This window comes from Quercus suber, unplaced genomic scaffold, assembly GCF_002906115.3.
Source record: "Quercus suber isolate HL8 unplaced genomic scaffold, Cork oak 2.0 scaffold_476, whole genome shotgun sequence".
In the NCBI taxonomy this organism is placed as follows: Eukaryota; Viridiplantae; Streptophyta; class Magnoliopsida; order Fagales; family Fagaceae; genus Quercus; species Quercus suber.
The window spans coordinates 416,524-439,241 of record NW_027069927.1 but is presented as its reverse complement, the minus strand read 5'-3'; the positions used below and the strand labels follow the sequence as shown (position 1 = coordinate 439,241).

Genomic DNA, 22,718 nt, shown 5'->3' with positions numbered 1-22,718 from the left:
AACCAACCATAGATTTTCCAAGAGGAAGTATTACCAAATCCCAAGTATGGTTTTTAAATAATACATCAAGTTCCTCTTTCATTGCAATCTGCCATAAAAGGGTCAATGAAAGCCTCACGATAGGTGTGAGGTTCGTGTAGTGTAGCAAGGGTAGTGTAACAATGATAGTCAAGTAAATGTGTAGGAATAAATCTTACCTGAGTTGAGTGACGAGGTGGAATGTCTTGTTCAAGATCTTCAGGCGGAGCAAAAGCAGGGGACCCAAGCTCAGAATTGGGGTTGGGTAGCTCGTCTTCAACCTGTTCATCTTCCACCTGTTCATTAAAGGGTGAACTAGGAAAGGGATCAGTGATATCTGGTGGTTGGACAAAGAAGTCTACAGCAACAAAATCAAGAGCAACTACAGGAGGATCAGGAGCAACTACAGAAGGAATATGTGCCTCATCTGGAAAAAGATCTAAGACAGAGGAGGAAGATAGGGAAGCACTGAAATGAGAGAGCTCGACAAAAAGGCGATGTTTCCAAAAGACAACATTGCGGGAGATACGAAGACGATGAAATACAGGATCATAACACCTATACCCCTTTTGAGTTTCGCCATAGCCAAGAAAACAACAAAGTCTTGATCGAGACTCAAGTTTGTTATATTCATGTGGCTGAAGAAGAACGAAACAAGCAGAACCGAATGAGTGAAGGTGGTGATAGTCTGGAGGTGACCCAAAAAGGCGCTCATATGGAGTCTGATTTTGGATAACAGGACTCGGAATGCGATTAATAGTATGAACAGCATGAAGAACAATTTCACCCCAAAAATGAGCAGGAACTTTGGTAGAGAGAAGGAGGGCATGAACAATATCAAAAATATGACGAAGTTTTCGTTCGGCTCTACCATTTTTCTGAGAGGTACCTGGACAAGTTAGTTGATGAACAATGCCATAGGAATACAAAATAGCTTGGAAAGCATATTAAGTATATTCAAGAGCATTATCAGATCGAAAAATTTTGATGCGTCTGGAAAACTGAGTTTCAACCATTTTTGCAAAATTAGAATATACTTCCAATAATTCAGAATGATATTTCATATTAAAAATCTAGTTATAGCGAAAGTAATCATTAACAAAGACAACAAAATATCTAGACCCACCAATACTAGAAACAGAGGACGACCCCCAAACATCAGAATGAATAAGGTCAAAGATATTAGTAGATATTGATTCACTAGTATTGAAAGGCAAAGCTGGTTGTTTTCCTAACTGACATAAAACACAATTAAAGTTTTCTGTAGACATTGAACCTAACAAACCTCTAGAAGCCAATTGTTGTACTCGAGAGGAAGATGCATGACCAAGTCGAACATGCCAAAGTGCAAGGGAAGAAGTGGAAGAAAATACAGCAGCTCTGATACCATGTTAAATATTAGCATTGATACACCATGTTGAATATGCTAGTATGGATGCGGAAGCGAAAGCATAAAGTATAGAACACAATAACACAAGAGAATTACGTGGTTCAGCCTAACGGCCTACATCCACGGAGGAAACCCTAAAGGGCTACATCAATAATATATTATAGTGTAGTACAAATCTTGTGTTACAATGAATCATAACATGTGTATATATAGTAGACTAAACCCTAGACTAATAGACTTCTAGTACAAGTAGGAGACTTGGCTTGCACATAAAGTAGAATTAGACTTAGGCCTATACTAATGGGCTAAATATCTCTAACACCCCCTCTCAAACTCAAGATCGAAACTTGATGAAATCTTGAGATTTGATAAGGTTGAGAAGATCCTTTGAATAAAGTTTGGCTCTATGACGGTAGTTTGAAGAAGGCAATGGTCTTGCAGTGTTGATGCAACTTCCAACGGTGGCATGACTATACCAGAGAGTTTTGACGGCAATAGTAAGAAGCCAAAGAAGATGAACGCAACAAAAAAAACACTGAGGAAGACAAAGATTGCTCTTAAATATACTGCAAGGACAGAAAACCATGGCCACAAGAAGGTGGCTCTGAAACTATGTTAAAAATACTGAATGTAATTCTATTGTATTTCATGATGAAAGAATATACATAGGTGCATTTACATATGAGGCATATGTGTGCAGTACAAGTAAATATGTGTGTTATACAAGTAACCTAACTGGGCCTAAAGCCCACAATATATTATACACATTAACATTGTGGATATAATACTTTTCATTGAAAAATATAATTGTTGAAAATAAATATAAGAAGAATAAATGATGATAAAAAAAAAGAATAAATATTAAATGAAGAAATAATATTTAAATGAGATAAAATATAGGATAGAAAATCTATTAAAAAATGTATTTAAATAAATAATTAAACAGTAAAAATTACTATTCATTTTCCAACCAATACAAAAAAAATTAGAGAATTTGGTGAAGATACTCTTAGATCATTTAAATTTCCGTTCTTTTCAATGGGTATTAGGTCTAGGGAGTGGGTTTCTTGTCTTCTCAGACACTGTACTCACAAGTCACATCTAGCAACCACCCTATAATTTGAGAAATTAATCGAAGGTTTTTTCAAGATTTCAATAGAGGGCTCATCATTAAACCATGGAGGTATGTGGTTTCTTCATAAAACACCCATACATGCATTGAGTAGTAAAATATATTTTAGATAATTTCTAACAATTACATGATATGCACATGTTAATAATTGTATTTTAACATCATTATATGCCATAATAGGATATGATAGAACTGTATGCATATCACATGATTAGATCCGTTAATGTTTTAATGAAAATTACAATTTTTTTTTCTTTTTTGCTGAAATATAGGTCAAGGGGTTAATAACTCAAATAGAAGAAAAATGCTAAGATCACATAAATTTATACAACTTTTTTCACAAATAACAACGTGACGAATTGTGACAAAATTTGTGTAAGTTTATGTAGTCCTAACAAAACTTCAAGTAGAAAGTACAAAGACTAAATTAATACCAATGTCAAAGTCCAAAGATAATACTCGTAAAAGGTTAAAATTCATTAGAAATTAATTGTGTGTGTGTGTATATATATATATATTTAATATAATTGTAGCTATATTAACAAATATCATTGGCAAAAACAAGAAAGTTAATTTAATTCATGAAAATTTTGTTGTATCAAAATTTTGGGACAAAGTATTATCTCTGTTAGGGATTTGTAGGGACTCAATTTGGAAAAGCCTTCAAAAATGAGAAAGAAAAGTGGTCCAACAAGCCCAAACAATAAATTTTTAGAGAGTGGGCGAAAGAACTAGCTCTATTTGATAGGAAAAGCCTTCTTGTTCCTTGTCCAGCCAAAAAAAACTCTCTTATAATGTCATCCCCTTTCATGTTATATAGCACGTTCCTCCCCTTACTTTCGCCATACACGTGTAGGTTCTATCCTGAGAACTCATTTCTGTCCCATCTCCCGCTCTCTAGAATCCCCAACCAGCAATCATAAGGCTACTTGATCATTGTTCAGACATCACCTCCACATTAATGTGGAGGTAGCAGCGTCAGAAGATATTTGTTGTCTCCACTATCTCATATCTGTTTCTTAATTACAGTACAACCTTATGGACTATCCAGGGTAACCAGATAGTTGCATCCACCTCAGACTATCGTTCCGGGATGAATCTTCTCCTCGTACACATTTTGGATTTTCATTTGCAATCCTCAGCTCTTCTTCTTATATTATTCGTATCATGCCCTTATTAAATCATCCTCGGACGAATTGCTATCCTCGGATTGGGCCATTGGGCCACAGGCCCAATTCCTACAAATTTACCAACACCTCCTTGTATAGCTGGCCCCACAATAGCCCCTCAAAATCTCACTTTCTGTCACCTCGGCAAAAGGGAGATTTTGATATCTTGCCGTCATCCCCTTTTCCTAATCTCTAGAACGCCTTTCCACCTGCCCAAGGCGCATTTCTGACGTTTTGGCTTCAGGAGCGTGCCATCATTAAATTATGGCGGCCTCTCTGTCCCCCACGTTCAACGGCAAGATGCTAATCTAATGGTAGAGGGTTTTCAATATTTATGAGCGGGATTTTTCCTGCTCACAATTTCTGCGACACTATAAATAACTTTTCAAATCAACCTTGTTTCCATTTACAACAATTATATTATCACAGCGCACATCCATTAAACTTGTCACTTTCTTTTGCCTCATCGTGCGTTCATAAATACCACAACCCTGTCTGAGAATCTCCTTTTTAAACCTGTAAGTCTCCTTGAACCTTCTTAGTTCTTATTCCCTTTTTATTAGCTTTTCATCATAACTTTTAGAGAACGGGTATGTTTAAAAATATGGTTGAGTCCGAGGAGAATATAGAGGCATTTAGATCGAAGTATGGGATTCCCCCAACAGTGGGTATGAGATACGCTTCTCCAGAAACATGGGTGAAAGATAGGAAGACAGGAGAAGTGGTTATCCCTATGATTGCCTTTGTGGAGGGAGGGATGACCATTCCTATGGGTAATCTTACTAGAAACTATCTTAGATTCTTTAGGTTATCTCCCACACAGTGTGCCCCCAACATGTTTAGAGTGTTAGGGAGTATAGAAGTCCTAAACAAGAAGATGAATCTAGGCCTGACCCATCACAATGTGAATTAGTTGTATAATCTTAATCATCTAAAAGGTCAGGGTTACTATCTTAAGTCTAGGCACCCTGAAGTCAGGTTAATTCCATGTCTCCCTACATCGAATAAGGGATTAAAAGATGACTTTTTAATCTTTTCTGGGGAATGGCATGACGGTCTACCCTGCCCGACTAAAGAGGGAAAGCCAGGCGGGGTTTTTGGCAATAAGTTTATATAGTTTGGTTTGTACTCTTCAGTTCAAATTATTTTTGTTTCTAATAAAGCTTTCTTCCTATTTTAATGACCTTGTAGATAAACGCGCTACCAGGCCTCAATTTGGACTAGTCAATAGGGAAAGTTTGGATAGACTCCTGCGATCCGAGGTGTACGTGAACCCATCTGACGACCAACTTAGAGCAACACATATCATCCTCGGGTATAAGCCTATTTCCTCGGCATTTCAAGCTTCCAAGTGTGTGATAAAGGCTAAGGATCCTCGGCTTCACTGTATCAGTGTAGCTTTTGAAGGGTTTATTGTCCCTGAAGGCGTTCCGATCCCTGAAATGACTCCTTTTACTGAGCCGCTACACGTGGCCATACCTTCTATGGGGGCTTCTTCATCGCGCCCTGTTCCTTAAGAAGGAAGAGAGGAAGAAGAAAGAGAAGAAGAAGAAGAAGAAGAAGAAAGAGAAGAAGAAGAAAGAGAAGAAGAAGAAGAAGAAGAAGAAGAAGAAGAAAAAGAAGAAACTTCAGAGGGGTTCGTAGAACTGTTGGACTCGGCAGACGAATTTGAAGTATTCAATCAACCTTCATCTCCCGAGGTAGTTTCTGAAGAAATGGGCATCCAGAGGAAAAGTTAGAGGAGTTTGCTGGATGTGATCAAAGTCCAGCCTGGGAAGGGTGCGCCGGGGAAGTCAACTCAACCCAAGCTTCCCCCTCCTCCCAAATCTCTTCTTCCCCCTCATCAACCATCCCAACCACCTGTGATTGAACCTACTGATCCGAAGATGAGGAGGGATTCAAAAGATAAGGAAGTGGTGGAAGCCGAGAGGTCCCACCTGACTCTTAAGGATGAGGCTCAACGAGCTGCGAAGTAGCAAAAGGTTAGCCATGGATCTCAATGAGTCGCGGGAAAGACCGCCACCTCGTCCTCGAAGCCCGAGACTTGGCTCCCCGCACCCATGCTCGGCGGTGAGCCCCTAAGGGAGGATGCATCCCTTAGGAATTTCAACAGTGGAATTGGGTGCCACGTCGCCTCAGCCCTAAAGGAAACCCTCCTACTCTCCAAGGATATGACAGAGCTGAGAGGCATAAGGAAGAAAGAAGTTTTCTTGAATGCTAAGAGATACTTAGGCATGGTATGATATCTTTCTTGCTCTGCCTCTTTAATTATAAATGTCCTATACACAACTTTATTTATTGCATCTCTAACTCCCTTTCCTCTAGGCCGTCCAAGCCACTTTCAGGATGGAGGAGATCACTAATTCTTATGGCCAGCAACTAGATGATGAGAGGAAGATGCGGGCCACAGCTATGCAAACACTTACCGTTGCTGAACAAAGCAATGTGTAGCTGAAGAAGAAGTTGGCCGAGGAAGAACACGCTCGGAAGAGTGCTGAGTCAGTTCTGGAAAACACTCAGAGGCAGGCCGAGGATCAGAGGAAACGTCTGCGCGACGCTACTGACCAACTGGCAACTTCCCAGGAACAGATATTAAATCTGAAGAAACAACTGGAGGAAGCCCATAGGCTCAGAGGCCAGGCTGAAAAGGCAAAAGCCAAGGCAGAAACTGCAAAGGCCGAAGCTGAAAAAGAAAAAGATAAAGCTCAGCAGGACGGATATGACATCGGTGTAGCTGAAACAGAGGACAAATTCAAAACTGAGGTGCCAGTTGTATGCCGAGTATACTGTGCCCAGACCTAGACAGAAGCTCTCAACCAAGCTGGTGTTGACCCTTCTTCCAAGTTAAGGAGGCCAGAGAATGTTTACTTCCCTCCAGCTATACCAACCTTAGGCCCCTCTTCTCAGCCACAGGATGCATCCTCCATAGTTGCTGATTCGGCCAAAGAAACCCAAATTCAGAATCCTCCCCTTCTCAATCAGCAGGAGCAACCCAAAGCGCCTGAAGTTGCCAAAGACATCTCTTCGGATAAGGCAGGTGAGAGGCCCAAAGATGGAGCAGCTTCTCAGAGCTTTGAACAGGCTTTAGCTTCAACCACTCTGCCTGCTAGAGGAGTTCAAATTGAGAAGGAAAAAGATGTTCCTCCACAAGCAACTGGCAAAGCTCCCCAACCCAAGCTCCAAATAAAATTAAAACCATAATTGACCTAGTTAAATTCTATTTATTTTTCATTTTATTTATCTTTTGAAGACATTTGGAATGTGATGTACATTTTTTATTTTATTACATTTATATAAAATGTTATTGCTTTATTTGTCACTTGTGCAATTTTCTGTGCAAATATTCTTTGTTTTTATATGATTGCGTGAGAAGGAAATCTGATACTACAAAGGAAGACTTAACTTTAGGTGTACTAGTTAGAAAACAGAGTAAACCTTAATCATAAACTTCACTACCTTATCGAGGCTTGTTTCTAATCCATTACAAAGTGTCCAAAGTTGAGAAGACATTCTAAAGACGTTTCAACCAGCGAGATACTGGGCACCTTAAAATGCTTTAAGTGATGCTCATGGAATTTGCTTTGATGCACTATTTTAATTGCACGGACCCCAATTAAGAAGCACTGACTTCTACTAAGTTTGTTGTCTAGACGATCTATCGTGCTTTATTTTCTGCTTAACATCTCGATAGTTATGAAAAGATATTAATTTTCACTAAGTTTGTGGTCCGAGGACCTGACATGACTTAGTTTCTGTTTAATACTTAAAAGGATGTCATAGTGTATTAATTTTTCACTAAGTTTATGGTCCGATGACCTGACATGACTTAGTTTCTGTTTAATACTTCAAAGGATGTCATAGTGTATTAATTTTCACTAAGTTTGTGGTCCGAGTACCTGACATAACTTAGTTTCTGTTTAATACTTCAAAGGATGTCATAGTGTATTAATTTTCACTAAGTTTGTGGTCCGAGGACCTGACATAACTTGGTTTTTGTTTAATACTTCAATAGATGTCATAGTGTATTAATTTTCACTAAGTTTGTGGTCCGAGGACCTGACATAACTTAGTTTCTGTTTAATACTTCAATAGACTTAAAAGCACAAGTTACAGAATTATGACAAATTGTAAGTGGAAGTAAAACAGAATTGCTCTTATTAATAATAATACCTCTTTAGGTTGCTTATATTCCAAGGATGGAGTACAATTTTTTCGTCCAAATCTTCTAAGTAATAAGCACCTATCCCCACTACAGATGTGATACGATATGGTCCTTCCCAATTGGGCCCCAACTTTCCCCAGGCTGGATTTTTAGTAGTTCCCAAGACTTTTCTCAATACTAGATCTCCTGGGGCTAACGACCTCAACCTGACATTTACATCATAGCCTTGTTTTAGCTTGTGTTGGTAGTAGGCCAATTGAACCATCGCATTCTCTCGTCGTTCGTCTAACAAGTCTAGATTCCTCTTCAACAGATCATCATTCCCATTCGAGGTAAAAGTACTGGTCCTTAGGGTGGGAAAACCTGCTTCGAGAGGAATCACAGCCTCAGCCCCATAAGTCATTGAAATTGGGGTTTTCCCAGTCGACCGTCGAGGTGTCGTCCGATATGTCTAGAGGACATGTGGCAGCTCCTCCACCCACCTTCCCTTTGCATCATCTAATCTTTTTTTAAGCCCACCAACTATGACCTTGTTGATAGCCTCGGCTTGCCCATTTCCCTGTGGATAGGCTGGAGTGGAATATCTGTTCTTTATCCCCAGATCGGAACAATACTTTCTAAAAGCCTTACTATCAAATTGAAGACCATTATTCGAGATGAGAGATTGAGGAATCCCGAATCGAGTAATGATATTTTTCCAGACAAACCTCTTAACACTCACATCTCTGATATTGGCCAAAGGCTCAGTTTCAACCCACTTCGTAAAATAGTCTATGCCAACCAACATATATTTTTTATTTCCTACCGCTTTAGGGAAAGGGCCAACGATGTCTAAGCCCCACTGACCAAAAGACCAAGGACTAGAAAGTGGATTAAGAACTCCCCCGGGCTAATGGATGTTTAGTGCGAATCTTTGACACTGATCACACTTCCTAACAAACTCATGAGCTTCTTTTTGCATACTTGGCCACCAATAACCCTGAGTAATTGCCCGGTGAGATAAAGACCTCCCTCCGGTGTGACTTCCACAAATCCCTTCATGTAGCTCTTCCAATAATACCTCTGATGCTTCGGGATATACACAAAGCAAATATGGCCCAGAGAAAGAGCGTTTATATAACTTTTTATCCTTGGACAGCCAGAATCGAGGAGTCTTCTTTCGTACCTTTTCAACTTCTGATTTGTCTTCGGGCAGTATATCCTTCTCTAGGAATAGCAATAAAGGATCCATCCAACTACGCGCTGAATTGACTTGATTGACCTAGAGCGAGTCTCCCGTTATTGGGGTGGATGTGTTTAAATATTCGATCATTATCATTCGGGGTAAGTCTTGTGCCGAGGAGGTAGCAAGGGAAGCCAAAGAGTCCGCATGGGCATTTTCACTCCTAGGGACATGGGTTACTTCAAAACATTCAAAATTTACTTGCATACGTCTAACCTGGCCCAAGTACTCTTGCATTCTGGTGTCCCGAGCCTCCAACTCACCTCTAACCTGACCCACGACCAGTCTCGAATCCGAGAAAATCTCCACTGCTTTTCCACCTAGTTTTTTGACCATCGCCATCCCATTCAATAAAGCTTCATACTTTGCTTCATTATTAGTAGTTGAAAATCCTAACCTTAAAGACTTCTTGATAACGACCTTTTCAGGAGACATCAGAACCAGCCCCACTCCTGACCCCCACTGGTTTGCTACTCTGTCCACATACACTTTCCAGGGTGAGGCATGTTGCACAGAGATAAGGCCAACTGATTTTTCATCCATGTTCGGTGGACTTGTTTCTATTTCTTCAGGGCCTTCAGTAAACTTGGCCACCAAATCGGCGAGAATCTGTCCCTTCATAGAGGTACGAGGCATGTATTTAATATAAAAAAATCCCTAGAATTTTGCCCCACTTGGCAACCCTACCAGTGTAGTCTGCACTCCGAAGCACTGCCTTGAACGGATATTGAGTGAGGACGACCACAGTGTGCGCTTGAAAATAATGGGGAAGTTTCCTTGTTGCATGTACCACTGCCAAAATGGCCTTTTCCAACGACAGATAATGTATCTCAACCTCATAAAGCGACTTGCTCACATAATAGACTGGCCGTTGCACGCCATTATCTACCCGTATCAGAACAAAACTAATCGCATAAGTGGCTATCGCTAAGTAAGAAAAAAGAACCTCATTCACCTTGGGGATAGACATAATAGGTGGCCGAGATAGATATTCCTTAAGCTGCTGAAATGCCAGGGCGCACTCCTCTGTCCACTCGAACCCCTTCCACTTGTGGAGTAAAAGGAAAAAAGGTCTGCACCTATCCGCCGACCTAGAGATGAATCTATTCAAAGCAGCGGTCATCCCAATCAATCTTTGGACCTCATTGGGATTCCGAGGTGCTTACAAGCTACTTATGGCTCTGATTTGATCAGGGTTTACCTCAATTCCTCAGTGAGTCACCATGTAACCCAAAAACTTCCCCAAGCTCACTCCGAATGCACACTTGGATGCGTTCAGCCTCAATTTGTGTTTCCTTAAAATCTCAAAAGTGTTGGTAAGGTCTATCACATGCTCAGTCACAACTCTGCTCTTCACAACCATAGCATCAATATAGACTTCGATGCTCCTGCCCAACTGTGGCTCAAACATCTTCGTCATCATCCGTTGGTAAGTAGACCCTGCATTCTTCAGGTCAAAGGGCATTACCTTGTAGTGATAATTTCCAATGAGAGTGAGAAAAGCGGTCTTTTCCTGATCATCCAATGCCAATGGGATTTGATGATAGCCCTAGAAGGCGTCCAGGAAGCTCATCCGAGGGTGGCCTACTGTTGCATCCACCAATTGATCTATACAGGGCATAGGGAAAGGGTTTTTTGGACAGGCCTTATTAAGGTCCGTGAAATCAACACATACGTGCCACTTTCCATTTTTCTTTTTCACCACGACCGTATTAGCCAACCATTGAGAGTAAAACACCTCCTTGATAGCCCCTGCCTGTTTGACTTTGGTCACCTCGCCCTTGATTGCCTCGGCATGTGCTCTAGACGAATGCCGAGGTGGTTGTTCCTTTGGAATAACAGAGGGATTAACATTCAAATGACAGCAAATGAAGTCTGGATCCACCCCTAGGGCTTTATAAGCATTCCATGCAAACACATCAATGTTTTTCCTAAGGACTTTAACTAATTGTTCCTTCTCCACCACAGGTAACTGCGCTCCCACCTGAAAGAACTTATCTGGCTCATCCCCAACACTCACCCTTTCCAAATTTTCACACTCCACTCCCCTAGCGGACGTGCTGAAGAGGGTCGTCGGAGACTTTGATTGCTATAAATCATTCTTGGCCGTGGCTGAAATATCTACCTCTGGCCGATGTTGAATAGCTATTATCAAGCATTGCCTAGCCATGGTTTGATTCCCCAATATCTCTAACACCTGGCCTCCCAATGGATATTTTACCTTCTGATGAAGTGTAGAAGAGACAGCCCCCAAGGTATGCAGCTAGGGCCTACCTAAAATAGCAATGTACAAAGAAAAAGCATCTACTACGATAAAATCTACCTCCACCACGTCAGTCTGCACAGGCAATCTAATCATGCCCAACGGAATGACCGATCTACCCTCAAAACTCACCAGCGGGGAGCTATAGGCTGTCAGGTCCTGGGGTCTTAAATTTAGCCCCCTATACAGGTCAGGATACATCACCTCGGCTGCGCTCCCCTCATCAATCATCACCCTTCTGATGATTGTATGGTTCCTCTCTTATGGTTATATGGTTGTATGGTTCCTCTCTTATCCTCCTCTGAAAAGCCCAAAACCAACAATGTCTCCAATTTGGCTCTCTTTGGCACTAAACTGGATCCCTCATCCAAACAATGAGACACAGACATTACCCTGGAAGGGCAGGATCTGATCCTACCCGGGGCAGCAAATGTAACGTGTATCGTACCTAAAGGGGGTCCTGAAGAAGCATCCCCCCGAAATGTCGAACCTACTTGACTTCCTCGGCCACTGGAATGGTGCAGAAGCTGGGTTAACTTCCCTTCTTGGGCCAGCTGATCCAAATGATCCCATAAATTTCTGCAATCTTTAGTAGTGTGTCCATGATCCTGGTGATACTGGATTTTGATTACGTTTCGCAAGATCCCCTGCCATTCTATTGGGCCATTTGAAGAATGGCTCATCCTTTATCTTCTCCAGAACCCATTGCCCTAGTTCTCGGAACATGGCGCTAACCACTTGAGGATTAGCAAATCCTGGTTGCCCCCCAAAATCCTTCCGAGGCCGGTTATTGTTATACCAGTCTGACCTGAAATCCCTCATTTCCTAAGGGACTGCCTTGGACTTTCCTCTACCCTGTATCTGATCCTCCTCTACCCTTCTATACTTGTCAATCTGATCCATAAGCTAGCATACATTGGTAACAAATTTACCGATCAAGAACTTCCTCAGATCATGCTCAGTTGGTAGGCCAGCCTTAAAAGTATTAATGGTCACGTCATCGTAAGCCCCATCTACTTCATTGAACATTTCCCAGTATCTATCAGAATAGGCCTTTAGGGTCTCTCCTCACGTATACACATGGACAATAATGATCCCAAGGGTTGAGAGGTGCTCCTGTAGGTGATAAAGCAGGCACCAAAAGCTTGGGTGAGCTTCTTAAAAGAGCCTATGGAATTTGCTCTCAGACCGTTGAACCATCTCATCGCCACCGAGCCCAGGCTAGATGGGAAAACCTTACACATCAAGGCCTCATCCTTAGCATGAACAGCCATTCTTTGACTGAAATGGCTAACGTGCTCCCCCAGATCCGTCCGACCATTATAAATGGTGAACGTGGGTTGATGGAATCGCCGAGGAAGATCTGCATCCTCGATACATCGCATGAAGGGTGATTTTGAAACCTGACTCAAGGACTTGTTCAAGGCGTCATTCCCCAAACCCTGGCGAGGCGGACTTTTATCCTCTTGTCTTCGGTGGTGCTCCTTATCGTAGGAAAAAGATTCACTGGGCGGAGTTCTTGACCTCCGCTTATAACTAGTGTCATCGAACTCTTCAGAAGATTGCCTGGAGTGGTGAGACCTACGCTTTCGTTGTTCATGTCGCAATTCCCTTTTCAATTTGTTAATCTCACGTTGCATGTCCTCGTCGTTCTATACATGGGAAATATGGCTTTTCCCCCGAGAATGACTTCTTTTAGTGTGGGTTATTCGCACACTTCCCTCGCGATCCCCCCTTTGTTCATGGACTACCAACAGATTATCACGCTGAGACACCCTGGACTCTGCCTGGTATAGGTTAACATCTGTCTATTGTGGGTTCACCACGGGTTGTTGCGGTGCTCCCTTTTCCATCTCAACCGCTACACTTGCCTTTCCCTAGAAATAGATCAAGTTCTTCCCACAGACGGCGCCAATTATAGGGACTAAATTTGGAAAAGCCTTCAAAAATGAGAAGGAAAAGTGGTCCAACAAGCCCAAACAATAAATTTTTAAAGAGTGGGCGAAAGAACTAGCTCTATTTGATAGGAAAAACCCTCTTGTTTCTTGTCCAGCCAAAAAAAACTCTCTTATAATGTCATCCCCTTTCATATTATATACCACGTTCCTCCCCTTACTTTCGCCGTACACATGTAGGTTCTATCCTGGGAACTCCTTTCTGTCCCATCTCCCGCTCTCTAGAATCCCCAACTAGCAATCATAAGGCTGCTTGATCACTGTTCAAGCATCACCTCCACATTAATGCAGTCAGAGAGTTAGCTGGGAAGCATTTAATGTGGAGGTAACAGTATTAGAAGATATTTGTTGCCTCCACTATCCCATATCCGTTTCTCAATTACAGTACAACCTTATGGACTATCCAGGATAACCAGATAATTGCATCCACCTTGGACTATCGTTCCGAGGTGAATCTTCTCCTCGGACACATTTTGGATTTTCATTTGCAATCCTCATCTCTTCTTCTTATATTATTTGTATCATGCCCTTATTAAATCATCCTTGGACGGATTGCTATCCTCGAATTGGGCCACTGGGCCGCAAGCCCAATTCCTACAAATTTACCAACACCTCTTTGTATAGTTGGCCCCACAGGATTTGTATGGGAGGGAATTAAGAAATTAGAGACAATTTTGAGAGAGAGAGAGAGAGAGAGAGAGAGAGAGAGATAATTGTATTTCATTTGATTGCATTTTTTTTTTTTTTTTTTTGTGAGAAACATTTGATTGCATATGTTGGTAACACATCCTATGAAGACATAAATGAACATGTCGCCCCAAAGATGAAAGTCTGTACCTCACTTTTAATACAATTAGTTAGCAATATGTGCAATGCACGTAAAAGTTCAATAAAGTATGATTTAATCTAGGAAACAATGATTTTTACTCTTTTATTTTGTATGTAAATAAGAAATTTGACAATTATGATAATTATTATTAGATATTTATTTTGATTGTGTTTGTATATAAAATATAAAATTTGATAATTATAGTAATTAACAATAGGTATTTATTATGATTGTTTTTTCATATGGAGCTGCTAAAAATATTCCTATGGTAATTATTAATAGATATTTATTTTGGTTGTGTATGTACATGAACCTATATATTCTACCATTTAAAGAAAATATGATGTGGCAATATTCTCTTTATATATATATATATATATAGATAAATGATATGACAATATTCTAATTTGAGGGTTTAAATATAATAGGAGACTAGAGTAATAGAATTCAAATCGAATTAAAACATTCTATCTATTAGAATATTGATCTACCATCACGGACAATCAATTTGATCCTAACCGGTGGTTCTTTTTCGTTGACGACGAGTCAACATTTTTAGCCAATTGATGGGATCAAGTTGGGTTCACATTTATCCCAAACTTGACTCAACCAAACCTATGGAGCCAAAACTTAGATATATGGCTGTAAATGACTCGAGCCAAGAAGAGTATTAAAAATTGACTCAACCAGACCTATGAGTCTACCCCTCCAAAACTCAATTCGAACCAATTCAACTGACCTTCCACCCAAAACTTGTGATCCTCCCAGAAGGTGCCCAAAATCCGACCTATTCTCCATTTTAAATCAAATTTCCTTCTATTGTCATCCAAGATTCTACTCAAATCTGTAGAGATCTCATGATCTCTAGCGATATCTGATTGAGATCTCATAATCTTCGACGAGTTCCACCATAATCTCGCTTAGTCATTCTCCTTGCCGATTTCAACTCGACCTAATTTTTCTTCATGGATAATCGATTTGATCCAAACAAGTGGTGCTTTTCAGTTGATGATAGGTCAACATTTGTAGTCATTCGATGGGATCAAGTCAAGTTCAGGTTTAGCCCAAACTTGACTCAACCCAACTTGTGGACACCACAAAAAGTGAGCCAAAACTTAGATATAGGACTGTAAACAAACTAAGCCGAGCCGAGTGTTAAAATTTAAGGATTATTTAATTCTTTTTAAACATGCTCAAGTTAATCACCAAACTAGATTATAAGTTCAAGCTTGGTTCATTTTCTTATCAAACAAGCTCTAGCTCATTTACAAACAACTTGATTGACTTATTGTTTTCCAATATGTAGTAAAATTCATGACTATGTTTTTTTATACCAATTTATATATATATATATATATGCTAATAATTAATAACCAAATTATAATTAAAAAATTATTATTTTTTGAATTTATTGGATATAATTATAAATTTATAAAAATTCAATCCACCAGCCTTATATTGTAAAAATGTATTAATAATTTGACTACAAAATTAACTATTTATATTATCAATAAATTATAAATAATAATTTGATGTCTTATGAACTTTTTCCCAAACTTATGCAATCTAATCTAAAGTCTTATTAAGTTTATTATAAACATTTGTATATATAAACACATAATTTATACATACCTTTTAATCAAGCTTCATACTCATGAGCTTGTACATGAACACAATATTATGTGCGAGTTCGGTTTGTTTAATAGTCAAGTCTAAAATTTGGACTCAATCTTTGCTCATTTGCTAAATAAATAAACAAAAACAAGTCTTTTTCCCAAGCCGAATTCAAGTTGGGGATGTCCACAATTTGACCAAAGGAAACCAAAGAAAATAATACAAATGAGATCACTCAAGTTTCATTATTTCAGTGACAAGCAAACACTATACAAGGTATAGATGGCAAGCCCCAATATTCCTAGTGTAATAGTTATCAAAAAAAAAAAAAAAAGCAAAAAGAGGACCCTACCAGTTGTTATGATAGAAGTTATAGATGGGTATTGACTATTGAGTCTTGACAACCCAACTAGCTCGTTACCAACGTTTTTCTTCTCCTCTATTTTCGGTAGGGTACCTTTTTTGTCTCCCACTAGAATATGCTTTTCATGATATCTCTCTCTCAAATTCTCAATAGAGTTGGAGAGCATTCTTATCTTAGCTCAAAATAAAGAAGAACCAGCCAAAATAATTAAAGTCTTCCTATCAATTCGGTGGGACGTTCGTTACAGGTAACCTTGCCCTGTTCTTTTCCCCCCCCCTTTTTTTTTTTTTTTCCCCCATTTCCCACTTCCACACTCATTAGGGATTGCTATTAACAGTAGCAATAGATTATTAATTTTACAGAAAAAAAATTTATGACGTATGAAATGCATGTCTGGCTGTATTTCACATGTCATTGAAATACGTGTATCATCTCATACATTTGGCGCAGGAGATTCTATCTCCACGTTCGCATACAGTATGTCAGTGTCAATCTTGTAATTTCATCACACATCAGAGCCCTCCTTTTGTCTCGTACCGCACAAACGATGTCGTATTTTGTATAACATGATCATGTCTCCTCACCTCGATTTCCTCATTGCCCTGAATGAGGTTTTTATATATAAAGGTTTATCATGATATATAGCCAAACACAACGAAGCTTCACACTTCGCAATCCCAATTTCCCAATGGCTCTCAACACCACCTTCTTCTTCATCCTTTTCCTCTGCGTTCTCTCCACAGCCCAATCTTTCGTAATATTCTCATCAAATCTAATATCTTCATAACCATCTTAGCAATTGCAATTTCTAACTAACCTTTTTTTGTTTGTTATTTGTTGTTGTTAACAGGAAGATGATTGTGTGTACACTGTGTACATCAGGACCGGGTCGGTCATAAAAGGAGGCACGGACTCGATCATCGGAGCGAGGCTGTACGACGCGTACGGCGAGTACTTGGAGATCAAGAACCTAGAGTACTGGGGCGGACTCATGGAGCCAGGCCACAACTACTACGAGAGGGGCAACCTGGACATTTTCAGCGGCAGAGGCGAGTGCCTTTCGGGTCCGATCTGCGCGCTGAATCTCACTTCGGACGGGTCGGGTGCCCACCACGGGTGGTACGTTAATTACGTGGAGGTTACGACGACTGGGGTCCACACCTCCTGCGCTCAGCAGTTGTTCACCGTGGAGCAGTGGCTCGCACTCGAACTTCACCTCATTGAACATTTCCCAGTACCTATCTGAATATGCCTTCAAGGATTCACCTTCCCGCATGAATAAGGATAGCAGGGAAGAAACAGGTCTGACCGCTCTTCGGCATGTAACAAAACGGGAACCGAATGCCTGAGTGAGTTCTTTGAAGGAGTTGATGGAGCCTGCCTTCAAACCGTCAAACCACCTCATGGCCACAGGCCCTAGACTGGAAGGGAAAACCTTGCACATCAGGGCTTCGTCTCTGGCGTAGACAGCCATCCTTTGGTTAAAATGACTCACATGCTCCACGGGGTCAGTCTTACCATTATAGATGGCGAACGTTGGCTGGTTAAAACGCCGAGGGAGTCTAGCCCCCTCTATCCTGCGCGTGAAGGGCGACTCAGATATCTGGTTCAAAGCCCTGTTCATGGCATCGTTCTCCATGTCCTCGTGTGATGGACTTCTACGTTGTCTCTTACGATGGGATTCCTCCTCACAAGTGTAGGACTCGCTGGCTGGTGTTTTGGATTTGTGCTGATAAGAGACATCTCGCTCATCATCAAGATCATCCTCAGAATATGAGGAAGCCTGTCTCCTCTTTGCATGGCGCAGCTCTCTCTTTAGTTTTTCTATTTCCAGTTGCAAGTCGCGGTTCTTCTTTGCATGGGACATGTGACTTCCGCTCTGCGATTGGCCCTGGCTAAGGCGCACTGTGTGTACGCTACCCTCACGATTTTGTCTCCCTCCAGGTTGGCGAAATGGTCCACGTGTTGGGATGCCCTGGATTCTGCTTGCTGTTCACCTTGTCCTGCCATCATCAACTGTTGTTTTCACTCTTGCACAAGCTCTCCCACAGACGGCGCCAATTGTAGGGTCAGTTTTTGCGGCCCAAGCCCAAGGAGGTATGGATTCGGAACCCACTGAGCCCAAAACAATAAATTTTGTAGAGAGTGGGCGAAAGGGCTAGGCAAATAATGAAAATAACAGTATTAAACAACAACACCAATGCGAGAAGTTGAATTAATGTGCTCTCGGACTAATATGAGTATTCTGTCCGAAGAGATGTTTTTCATTGATAATCAAAGGTTACTATTTCTGGAGCTACAACCATCTAATATCTCCTTTCTCTCTCCTGTTTTCCTCCCCTTCTATCAGGGGTACCCTTCCCTTATATAGCATTACCTTCTTACATCTCCTACGTCCACTTGTTCATCATCCAGGCTCCCACTTGAGTACATGTCCCATCATCCCACCTTTAGCCTTATGTGAGTGGCGGTAGCTGAGAAAGCACTGTTCAGGTGTCCTGTCCACATAAATGCGGCCAGAAAGGTAGGTACAGTGCATTAAATGTGGTGGTTGAAGTATGCCTCCTTGATATTTCTCCGTTGCCGTTATCTTTATGTGTGTCCGAGGTTCCTCTCCCTTTTGACACTTGTCAAATAGATCACTTGAACCTCCCATACTCGTGCTTGATCAAACCTCTTCGGATCCGAGGGCTCATGACTACTCGGACATATGAGCATCTCCTCGGATGGAATACGTGTTCATCTCCAGGCATCCCCCATTGGCGTGGGCATCCGACTGAAAGCCCCATCTCCTCGGATGAAGAGTGTTCCTCATTCAGGGCCTTGGGCCCAATAAGTTGGGCTGGGTTTTTCTCCCCCCACAATAACAATTATCAAGTGTTATAAAAGATAATCAATAACTAAAAAGTTTATTGCATGGCATCAATGCCAGGGAATCAATTTCATCCAAAAAATAAAAATAATAATAATAACATGGCATCAATGATGCCTATTATTTGCCAACATCAATCTTGCGATCTGGTCCCTATAAACTGCCATAGTTTCAGCGACTTGATCAGTTAAGTCAACAGTGTACAATAGCTCACCTGAATTATCCCTACCTTCACCTTCAACAGTAAGGTTATCAATATTGAATTGAGTAAACAAGCGATCATTTCTTGTTGCCATTAGCCATTAACCTCATATTAAATAATATATATTTAATGGCTCGCCTGAATAATCCATACCTTCACCTTCAATAGTAAGTCCAAGGATACACAAAATAACAATCAAATACAAGTGAGAAATAGCTTCCCTTGAACATCATTAACCATTAACCTCACATTAACAATTGACACTCAACAGTAACATATTGGGATCTTGAGGGTTTTTTTTTTTTTATATATATAAATTTTATTTAAAGCAAAATCTCTAAATCAAATCACATATACTGTTAATCACATACACAGACAACCCCTAAAAGGAGGTCCAACGTCTGCAGTTTTTGGCTTATACGAGTCTGCATAATTAGAGTGTTGCACAAGTCCCACAATGTAAACTCGGTCATGTGTAATCTTTATGTGTAACCTGTTTGTACTCTTCATGTAACACTTTTTCAATCACTAATATATATTCTATCTTTGGTCTCAAAAAAATAAATAAATAAATAAATAAAACCATTCTCAACAACAACCAACAACAACAGCAACTACAAACACAAAACAGCAACAACCTTCTGCCACATCAAGACGAATCCAGATCCTCTCCATTTCCCTTTGAAATGGAGAGGGTCCAATTCATGGCTGAGATTGATTTAAAATCAATCGGGAAATGGAGAGGATCCAATTCATGGCTGAGATTGATTTAGAATCAATCTATGGCCTAAAATTAGCCACGTCATTTAAAATACACTTAACAGAGGCCTGAGTCATAAAATACACTTAACGTTAGTATCAATGTTTCTTCTATCTTCTCACTTTCTCCGTCTCTCTCATCAAAAATCCATGGCTCCTCTCTCTCACCTCAACCAAGTTTCTCCCTCATTCTCCCTAGCGCTCCACTCTCTCAACCCCGACTGCGCCTCCACTAGTCTCTCCACCTCCACGCTTGCTCTCTGCCTCTCCCTCAACCCCGTCGTCACCGCTTCCCGCATACCCAACTCAAACCCATAAGCAAAAACAGTAAACTCATAAGAAACCCACACACTCGCACCCTTTTTAGACCCAGATTAGAGGGAGAGTAAGGGTTGGGGTTTGGAGAGAATTGGGTGTTTAAGTGAGAATTTGATGCTTTTCAGACCTAGATCAGAGAAAGTAAGGGTTAGGGTTTGGATAGAATCGGGTAAGAGAGAAGTTGATGCTCAATCTCCATGGCTATAGCTAGCAGTCACTGTGTTCCACTCCACCAATTCCGGCGGTGGTTCCGGTAAAGTTCTTTTGTCTCTCTCTTTGATTTTTCCTTCTTTTAATTTTCTCAACAAAAAAGAAGATTTTTTAATTTTCGCAACCTATTTGATTTTGGAGCCATATGAAACACATGGTATATTATGTTATGCTTGCTAGCACTTGTGATGTGGATAATACTATAATAACTTATGGCAATGTATCTTTACCATTGAGAGAACAAAAATCACGACTTCACAGGTTGATTTTGAGAGTTTTGAGTTTTAGAGAGGTCATCTTTGCCCTTTTTTATTTCAAATCCATTTGCTTTAATTATTTATCCCGATGAAAGAGCAAGAAATTTTTTTTCAGGAAAAACAGGTAATTGCACTTGCTGGACCAAAGGCATGTTTCCTGTTTTCACAGTCCCTACTGTCTGAGCTACTATGGTTAATAGTCTTTCGTTTTGTTTTGATAAATAAATTGAATTCCTTGTTGTACTTGGGAAAAAAAATAATGTGGAATTTGTGTTATTCAATACAAATTGTGTTCCAAGTGAAAAGACAACAAAAAAACAGAATCTATATGTATACTAAAGTAAATTTGAGATTTAATGTAAGAATGAATTTATCTTAGCATTTAAATGGTTATATTTTGAATCGTAATTCATGAAAATAGGTATAAAAATTTGTATTAGTTGCATGGCTTGCAACTTCATTGTGGATATATGATATCTTGCTTTTGATAAACATATATGGAAGGAGAAAGATGGAGAAATATAACAAAATGATGGGATTTGAAACTTGTTTTAGTTGGTTAAAGATCGAATTTTTATTTTGTGCTTGTCTTGTATGTTTTTAATTTGATATGTCATTGGTAATAATTGAGCCGAATAGTTTTGTTGAATTTGATTAAAGTAGATCTATTTGAAAGACTGGTGAGAACTGATGGTCAAACTCCCTCATACAGGGAGCTGTGAAGTGCCATTGGGTTAGCTATACTTATGATCTGATTGTACTCCTTAGCAGTTAGCTCATATCTTAGATTGATACGGAGGCTTTAGGATTTATCTTGTTCTAGTACATACTGGTTGAATAATTGGTTGTTTTTTGGGACTGTCTTGTTTGTTTCCAAAGTGTTATTTCTTCAAAATGTGTTTTTAGTTGGCTAAAGGTTGAATTTTTATTTTGTGCTTGTTTTATGTCTTTCATGAAAAATCTGATTTGTAAACAGTGACCAAAAGGCCATTGGCTATAATTGAGAAGAATAGTTTGTTGAATTTGATCAAATTAGCTTCATTTGAAACAATGGTGAGAACAGGTGTCAAAGTGCTATAAGGTTAGCTCTACTTATGATTTGGTTATACTCCTTAGCAGATATGGGGGCTTTAGGATTAATCCTAGCTTATTAGATATTGGTTGATTTTTGGGACTCTCTTGTTTGTTTCCAAAGTGTAAGCAAACTTGCAGCACTACTTCTTGCACATAAAAAATAAAGTTCTTTTTTCACTAGAGACATGCTTTCTTGTAGCTAAATTCATGGGCAGTATTTGGGTACAACTCCATTATCATGATTAACTTGTGAGTATTTGGGTAGTTTTAGCTAAATTATGGCTTGGAGTTCTATGTAGCAAAAAGGCTTGATACAAATAGCTTAAGCTTGTGACTTTCAAGCTACTCACTGTGAAGCAAACGAATCCATGCTTGATCTAATTTTTATGTTTTAGCTGTTCCCATAAAATTTTCAAGTCCTTCAAGGCGATTGGATTAGTTGTAAATGGATGTGATGGTGGCGATTAGCAATTATTATTACCATTAAAGTAATGGATGATAGGAAATTTTTTTGGTCTTATTATCATTTATCAAGTTTCTTTACTACTAGATCAAGTTTTTTGGAAATTTTGATATATGTTTATCAATGAAATCACTCTTTTGTTCTTTTGTAAGGTTGAATGGCTTGATTATAGATATGCTATTCTTCTTTTGATCACTGAGAGCAAGAAAAGGCGAGTGCTGGAAGGATTACTGAAGACCATGAAGCTGGCTTTGTACACGATTTTTTTTTTTTTTTGGGAGAAATTGTTCATGAAATTTTAGATATAAAGAACATGACTCATATCTATTTTAGTTGGGATCAAAGTCAAGATGTAGCTATTTTGGCTTTCTTGAAACATTGAAATCACATATTTATATTGTGAAGCTAATTTAGCTAAACTATAAAGCCTTTTTGTTTTGAGTTT

At 39.8% G+C, this 22,718-nt stretch overlaps 1 protein-coding gene and 1 long non-coding RNA gene across 2 annotated transcripts; both read left to right on the top strand.

Moving 5' to 3' along the window:
* Positions 1-16,728: 16,728 nt before the first annotated feature.
* On the top strand, positions 16,729-17,327 carry LOC111999629 (PLAT domain-containing protein 2; the record flags this gene model as incomplete). Its single annotated transcript, XM_024031760.2, is given in 2 exon segments — positions 16,729-16,872; positions 16,969-17,327. Coding segments are annotated over 2 exon segments (479 nt in total), but the record flags the coding sequence as incomplete, so codon positions are not given.
* Positions 17,328-19,813: 2,486 nt separating this feature from the next.
* Positions 19,814-22,718, top strand: LOC111999634 (uncharacterized). The gene is made up of 2 exons (XR_002881620.2): positions 19,814-20,522; positions 22,426-22,718. It is a non-coding gene; the product is annotated as an uncharacterized LOC111999634 (long non-coding RNA).